The sequence below is a fragment of the Sinocyclocheilus rhinocerous genome, unplaced genomic scaffold (assembly GCF_001515625.1).
Source record: "Sinocyclocheilus rhinocerous isolate Xijiao unplaced genomic scaffold, SAMN03320098_v1.1 scaffold2250, whole genome shotgun sequence".
NCBI classification, from domain to species: Eukaryota; Metazoa; Chordata; class Actinopteri; order Cypriniformes; family Cyprinidae; genus Sinocyclocheilus; species Sinocyclocheilus rhinocerous.
The window spans coordinates 45,420-54,157 of record NW_015646473.1 but is presented as its reverse complement, the minus strand read 5'-3'; the positions used below and the strand labels follow the sequence as shown (position 1 = coordinate 54,157).

General features: G+C 36.8%; 1 protein-coding gene across 1 annotated transcript in view; it reads left to right on the top strand.

Annotated features, from left to right (window-relative positions):
* LOC107707888 (potassium voltage-gated channel subfamily H member 1-like) overlaps nt 1-7,229 on the top strand; it is a 49,890-nt gene extending 42,661 nt beyond the window's left edge. Inside the window, exon 11 of the mRNA XM_016511994.1 lies at nt 6,270-7,229. Within this exon, the coding sequence (XP_016367480.1) occupies nt 6,270-7,073 (804 nt within the window). The 3' untranslated portion in view covers nt 7,074-7,229. The remainder of the gene's footprint in view (nt 1-6,269) is intronic.
* The last annotated feature ends 1,509 nt before the right edge of the window (nt 7,230-8,738 follow it).

Genomic DNA, 8,738 nt, shown 5'->3' with positions numbered 1-8,738 from the left:
GACAGACAAAAAGACAGACAGACAGACAGACAGACAAAAAGACAGACAGACAGACAGACAGACAGACAGAGACAAAAAGACAGACAGACTAACAGACATGTAGATAGACAGACAGACAGACACAGACAGACATGTAGATAGATAGAAAAGAAAGAAAGAAAGAAAGAAAGAAAGAAAGACAGACAGACAGATAGATGTAAAAAACACACATATAGCAGTAAATAATGACAGAATGTTCCATTATGGTGAACTATAACCTTGAACACAGATCGCTGGTTTTGATTGTGTTCTGGAATGGACAGATCTGTATCCTTCAGTGTCCTCTGGATGGGGCGGCACACAGCAGAGATCTGAGCGCTGGACACTGGTATTGATCACAGCGCTTGCTCACTAACAGCTGCTTATCTTACTCAGACATTTCTGTGTGCTTTTAATTCAGACAAATCTCTCTTGCTTTTCACCTTCCCTGCAAATATAATAATATTTAATTTCTCTTGTATCCTTTTCACAACATATTTCCTTTTAGTTCTGCATTTGTTCAAGCGGGTCAGGCTTTTCATGATCTTCATTGGTATTTTAATTCAATCTCCCACAGACTCTTCCTTTATTTACATTCTCCTCCGTGTTCTGTTCCTGTCTGTGTCTCTCGTATCATTGATCTGTGGCTGGCTTGTGCTATAACTGTGTCTGTCTGTATATGATAATCACACAACACAGCTAAAACGTGTGGCCCGACCTGGCCCTGTGCACATGTAACAACAGTGTATTATTTTCTTTGTAATACATGGGTCTCAGAAGGCCTCATACCATTGATTTAGGTCACATCCAACCCTCGGGAAAGTACCTAGTCTCTTGTTTGTCCACAAAAGTGCTTAATGAGGTTGTTGAACCAGTTTCAGGTGAGTGGCTGCTTGTGAAATATTATATTACAGAAGCATGTTCATGTTCATGTGAATAGATTCTGCTGATGGGCAGGTTTGGAAACTATCTCAAGCATGTAATTGTATTAAAAAAAATGACACTTCATGAATATATGTCCAACAAATTACTTCACCTTCATCACATAATGGTCAAATAGACAGTTTTTCCAACACATTATTGAGTGCTCATGTCTATAGTGCTGTCTTCAATTGCTGCATACAAAAACATTTAGCATAATCAGTGTAGTCTGATTCAAAAACAAATTATTATAATGAGACTTTTTTATTAATTGCACAAAAGACTTCAATTTCACAAAGGATCAGTTTGATTTGTTCAGGTTAGTTCATAATGGAATACTAACTTACTGCTGTGCAGTATACACTGTTTGCTACCTACTGTTTAAAAAAATCAATAAATAAAATATTATTTCTTGATGAATTATATGTAGTGCCCTGCATTGTGGTCATACAACCTCATGACATTGCATGTGGATAATAGGTAATAAAAAACATGAAAAAATCAATAACCAACCCTTTGCTTTGGGATAGTATGTCAGTCTGAAATATTACAAATTCTTACGTCACTTAAGTAATTTCTTGAATGGTTGGAGTAATTCATCTTTGAGACATCCAGCTGTTTACTGTCACCTCTATGCTAATAATGGACATTGGAAGCCAATTTTAAAGTCCTGTGATTTTATTGATCATCATGAGCAGTAAATTGTCACTGGTCACCTTCACTGGAGCGAGTAAATGAAGATGGAAGTGTGCTAGAGCGCGTTAATGACATACTGTAACAGGCGGATACATTTCCACACTCATGGGAGTTTGTGCTGAAAGTGCAATTATCTTACTGCGTCTCTTTAAAGACTCTAAAATCATTACTGTTAAACCTTCTGGTAATGACTTAAAGAAACAGTTCAGCCAAAATAGAAAATTCTGCCATCATTTACTCACATTCATGTCATTCCATTGCAGTGTACATTATTAATGATGCATCCATGCACATCATTTTTTTTAAATACATGTGCCCTCATTATCTTTAATCAAAATAACTTCCTCTCCCTCTCGCGATGACATTTCTTCTCTGATGATATGTGTCTCGGTGCGAGGAAGGGACAGCCATTCACTCACATTTTTTCTTGTTCGAGAAGTTGTTTCACTCACAAAATAGGGAAGAAAAGACAATTGCAACTTCTGTTTCATGCCAACTTTGAAATTTTTTTCGTTGAAACCAATGGGTTATTGACTGCATCGATAAACATATGTAAAATGTGCTTTTGCCATCTCTAGTGAAACACGTTTGTCTTGGACATGCGACACTATCAGAGAGATGAGTATTTAACATGTTATGTTTTTCATGTCATCTCGAACTGCCGCAATTCTCTGCAGATGGCTGATCAAGATTCGACATGAAGAAATACGTGTTTGTTGTTTTCAGTCAGTTTTCAGACTCAAGCAATAAACTATGAATCTCTCTAACCCCCAAAACTCATTATCTTTGGCTTTGACACATCAGAAAAATGACACTCCTGAATATTGTCCACCTCCAGTCCAATTTTTCAGGGAGTTTGAAGAAACTGACTGAGGTTTTGCCAAGTAAGACTTATTTCTGGATCAGCATATTTTGTTGATCCTGTGACAACATTCTTCTTAAACAAACACAGTAATACCCAAGGGGTTAAGGATTGCCTGGTTATTGCTGACCAGTTAGCACCTGATTTTTTTTTGTGGGGGGGGGGGGACCTTGAGTTTTGCGATATTCGATAAAAAAAACATGATGAGGTCAACAGGCCATTTCTGCATATTAACATATACAACGTGTAAATTACAGATATTTCTTTATGTTCAAGTAGATGCTTTACCAGTAACTGTTTTTTTTTTTGCTCATTGGGAAAAAAAATTGCCTGTAGGAACATTTTGGCAGAATTATGTTACATTGCTTTTTCAAAAATTCACAACACTTTTGAAGTGAAATGTCCAGTAAGTGGTGTTTAGCGTGTTTAATTTTTTTCCAAAACAGATGAACATGAATCTGGAAATGTTTTATTATGCTGGTTGTTGTGCGTAATGCGGTAGTTCGGAAATTAAATTCCTAATGAGTGGCGCTAAAAGGTTCAATGGTTTGAAAATAATGCACCATCTGTACTGAACCCTACTTTAAACCTGAAAGTGTTAACAAAGGAAAATGTGAGATAAAAATGCATTTGCTTAAGCAACCATGTTATTTTAGCTTCTACTGCGCTTGTCGGAAGGAGGGACTTTGTAGAAAACGAAGCGTTTGAGAGAGGCGGGGCATAGAGGACCTACAATAATGTACAGTATTTGAAAAATAATGTGTTTTTTGAACATTAAAGCATGTCAACATATTCTGTTACACCAAATACACAAAATAATGATCTTTAAAATAGCATCATATGACCCCTTTAAACTCTTTTATTGTGGCTCATGTTTCACAGATTCATACCTGAGCACTTCACATCTCCAATACAATGCTTTACCAGGTGCGCTACCGAGCAAGTTTACGAAGTCAGAAAAGCTATACATATGGCGCTGCTTATGTGAGACAAAGTTTAAAATGTATTAGTTTACAAATCATGCACTATGGTAAAAGTATGTTAAGGTCAGTATTGTGCAAGGAACTGCACAAAAATAAGTCTAAGCATCCTAAATTGTGTGAAAAGGAATAAAAGTTGTTGGTGTGTTTTTCCAATGAGCCTATGTTGGATTTTTTTGAGGGTTCTCAAAAATGAACTTATATTCATACCTGTCTTTTACCTTTCATATTACAGCTTTAGATAGGGCTTGTGTTTGGGACCCTGTGTGTTTCTGTAGTCTCATAGTATTTACAGCTCATGTGATTGGCTGTGATGTGATGCATTTGGAAATGAGTTACCATGAGCAAAAATGACAGCATGCGGGTCACAGACCTCAAGGGGGTCCGACTCCTTTGGCAACTGACAAATGCGTGGGATTCAGCATCATTCACATGAGTTGGATCACTGGAACCAAGACCAACAAGGATGTTGGTCCAGGAGAAAATCCATGTTTACCTTTTGGGTACAGCCGCTTATCAGCTTATTGTATAAATGTGATTTGTTCTTTCAGAATTCAGTACAGACATGCTTTCTACAATGCCAGGTTTTGATGCATCATGAAGCTAAAGATAGCAGTGACTAACCCCTCTAGCAACACTTCAAAATGAACCACGTGACGTGCTCCTCATCATTCGAGATGCTCAAGGGTCAAGAGCTCAGATAGATGTAGTGAAGTGCACAGTGACCAAGGGCACTGAAAAATTCTGGGTCAATGATGTGTTACTCATTTATGTCATCCCAACCTTTAGTTTATTCATTAAAAATGCATTTTCTGTAATGAGCATGGCTTTAATTTCTGTATTAAAATTCATTTTGATATTTATGGGGGACATAAAGTCAAAAATTCATGGTGATACAACCATCCTGACATCAAAATGAAGAAAAGCCTCATTAAAGCCTCATTAAAAGAATAAGATTCTTGAGAGGAAAAAAAACACTGCAAAAGCTTTACTGCTTGTTGAAAATTAAATAAAAAAAGCTTGAATACAAAATCAAACTCATGTGGTGCAACCAACATGCAGAAAAAAACAAACAAACTTGAAACAGGAAATTATGTCATAGAGAGTGGATTTTAAAATAATAGATAATTTGGCAAGGAAAGGTTGGTTTAGGTTGTAAAATGTCATGTGGTGCAACTCCCCAAACTTTTTATCTACACTTAGTTTTGGTATTTATAAATAATATACCTTATTTATAAAATTCATATGCATAATGGTATGTGAAATGGACTTTAAAGCCCCTTTTTATTGTCATTTTATAGTGTTTATAGCTCATGATAACATCTATGTGTAAGTCTGAAATTAAATTATGAATAGATTATTTTATGATTTTTAAGGTTTTAAAGGGTGAACTTGTCCAGTCATTGTTGTAAACAAGTATCTAACTGTATTGGAAACTAACCATTTCATTGTGATCTAAATACATATTTGTGCATGTTGGTACAAGGAGGGTTATATTTGCAATTTCAGGAAAATGTATGTAATACGATTTTTCACATGCATTGGTGTTATGTTCCCAAAACGTTTATGGTGACTTATAGAGTGTGGTATAAGTCAGTGAGTAACATTATTTAGTTTTTAGAAAGGTTTGCCAAAGCAAGACATGTATTTATATTTAAATAATAATAATAATAATAATAATAATAATAATAATAATAAATGATTAAGATGTGTACACGTATTCAAGGTGTAAGGAAAATATGTTAGCACTTTTGTATTTGATGGCTGCACCACATTACAGTTTTATAATGTTTAAACTTTCTTGGTATAAAGGTTATTCAAGACTACATTTCTAAAAACAAAACAAAACAAAAAAACAACTTGGCACATTTTAAACCAATGATTATTTTTATAATCTCTGTCAAAGATACTCTAATGCTGATTCATAAAAGGGTCAGTATTAAAGTATAAACTAAATGAGGCTGGTTGGATGTACTGCCAAATTCTCTGAAACGCCTTTGGAGACGGGTTATGGTAGATAAATGAACATTCAATTCACGAGCAACAGCTCTGGTGGACATTCCAGCAGTCAGCATGCCAATTGCACGCTCCCTCAAAACTTGCGACATCTGTGGCATTGTGCTGTGTGATAAAACTGCACATTTTAGAGTGGCCTTTTATTGTGGCCAGCCTAAGGCACACCTGTGCAATAATCATGCTGTCTAATCAGCATCTTGATATGCCACACCTGTGAGGTGGATGGATTATCTCGGCAAAGGAGAAGTGCTCACTAACACAGATTTAGACAGATTTGTGAACAATATTTGAGAGAAATAAGCCTTTTGTGTACATAGAAAAAGTCTTAGATCTTTGAGTTCAGCTCATGAAAAATGGGGGCAAAAACAAAAGTGTTGCGTTTATAATTTTGTTCAGTGTATATTTTTTATTTTAAGCTTCAATTCCAGCTCTATTCCTGATTTTCTAATACTGTAGGTCTATGTGAACAGTCCAAAATTCAGACCAAAAGTCATTATTTGCTTAACATCTTGCCCTCTGCGCAAGCTCTCAAATCTCATTCGTGTTGCATTCAGCACATTCAAATGCATCTTGTGCATTATGGTCATCAAATGATGTTTTCAATGTCGAACCTGAGAATCTTGAAATCTGGATGTTTTTTTTTTAATAATTGCAGCTTAAATATTGGTCTGTTCTTCACATAAGCGATCACATAATCTATTCTTTAAAAACTATTTTATATTTTAACTTTAATTTTTATTTATGCATAAATATACTTTCTTGTTTGAATCACACAGATCATCTTCCGTAAAATAAGTGACGTCAAACGGGAGGAAGAGGAGATGCTGCGACGGAAGAACGAAGCGCCTCTGAATCTTCCTGCAGATCACCCGGTGCGGCGTCTCTTCCAGCGGTTCCGTCAGCAGAAGGAGGCCCGTCTGGCGGTGGAGCAAGTGAGTCAAGGAGAACCGGACGTGGAGCGAGGCAGAATGGAGACCGTGGTACACGAGAGCACTGCAACCACCAGCGTCGTCACAGTCACTGAAAGTCCAGCCACACACATTACCTCTGTGTCCTCCTCCTCAGCGTCTAGAACGTCACATCAAGCCAAACTCTGCACTCCTGTGGCCCCTAATGGAACCTGTACAGGAAACAAGTCAGCAGAACCTCCCAAAAACAAAGGCTGGGGTCGGTTTAAAGATGCCACAGCCAAGTCCGATCTCTCCTGGTGTTCTGTGTCCAAAGCCGAGTCCATGGAGATGCTTCCAGACAGGACTAAGTGGGACTCGTGGGACAGCGGCATCACCAAGAGTGACGGGAGCGCTCAAACCCCTCAGGATCGGAGCCCCTTGCAGGCCGAGGGCAAGCGAGCCTTTTGCCCCATTCCAGAGCAGAGTCTCCAGGCCTGCTTTATGGAACTGAAGCAGGAGCTGCGAGGAGACATCCTCTCCCTCAGCAGCAGAATGAGCGCCCTTGAAGGCCAGCTCGCCGAGATGCTCCGGCTTCTCAAAGACAGAAAGACCTCAGGATCTTCAAAACTGTTTGACATGTCAAGACCAGATTCTCCAGATTCAGAAAAAGATGACAACATGTTCTCCTAATTGGGTTTCATATCTGATGCGATGGGCTGCGGGGAACACGGTTTGGTCCTGATGAGGCGCTCATACACTCCTAAAAAAATAAAGGTTCTTTACTGGGATCAGTGTTACCATGAAAAACCTTCAAAGGAATAGTTCACCCAAAAATGAAAACTTTAATCTCAGGCCGTCCAAGATGTAGATGAGTTTGTTTCTTCATTGGAAGAGATTTGGAGAAGTTTAGCATTACATCAGTTGCTCACTGCTGCTGAATTTCTCCAAATCTTTTTAACATCCATGGAAGCTTTCCATTGCACACAAGGGTCTATATAGTGGAAAAAAACGTTCTTTAGATGATTCAAATGTTCTTCACACCAAGAATAAATGGTTCTTTTAAGAACTGTTCACTTGGGGAACCAAAAATCCATTTTGGAACCATCATTTTGTTTAGAGTGATATGGTGCAACTGCGCTTATTTTTTCAAATTCTGTTGCCTTCAGTGGAACAAGAATTACACACTTTAATAATCAACACATAAATATATGGATATATGGAATTTACATATTATGGAATATGTCACTATAGTGAATATCAATTGTCAATTTTTTTTGTACAATGGTTGACATTTTTGTATGGTCATTTAAGTCAACTGCCGTCTCCTTCTGTTTTTACTGTTAAATATATGTATGTGTATATGTCTGATAATTTGTAAGTCAGTCAAGCAAAATGTTACAATTTATGAATAATTCCTCTGCTCTTGTTTAATAGATTAATAATTAATAGATTTAATAGCCAATTTTGCTACCAGGCACATGCACATACTGTTAAAGCCACATTTCAAAAGTCTTCAACCTGGAAAATCATTCAATCAATGTTATTGTTTGTTTGGGACTGACAAAATGTACTATATGATGAATATAAGTTTTTTCACATAGCATCATACTATAAAATACTGTAGCCTGTTTATGTGACTAAATGCTGTGCTCTTAATAATGTGACAATATGCAATATAGCAATAGTGACAAATGCATAAGAACCAAAATTCCCCTGTCCGTGAATCCTTGGTGGATGTTAAATACATTGCGCTTGTTTTTTTTGTTTTTTGTTTTTTTGACAGCTTCATAACTCTGGCTCTTTTATTTTAGCTCAACTTTAAAAAACACTTAGAGGAAATAGTTAAGGGAAAGTGCTATGCTAAACTTGGGAATATCAAAAAGTGTATTATGCACTGTATGTACCATTTTTACCAGATGTACAAAGTTAACAAATTAGGTGGTGGATAAGCAATAATTATAACTGTTTAAGTGTATAAATGAGACATATGCCATTGTCTGGAGTAATATGAGAACAAATGAAGCATGAAATAAGGAGCAGCAATGTTATTTAGCATTCTTGCCAAAAATCTAGTATCTTTTATAAAGTGTTAAGTCCATTTTGTTTTGTAAATGTCATTTCCAAGAAACTGAAGGAGAAAGGTACATCATAGCGTTTCCAACCCGAAGTGTTAAACGCTTGTTTTGAAAATTTTGCACTGCACAACTTTAATGTTTCATTCAATGTATATCCTGTATGCAGAATGAATCAGTGTGTACACTGTGAAACTGACTTGATGGGACTTACTGATTGTACTTTTATTTTTACTCTGAGTTTAGTCTGAAGATAATCAGAAAAATGGAACTGCAAAATATT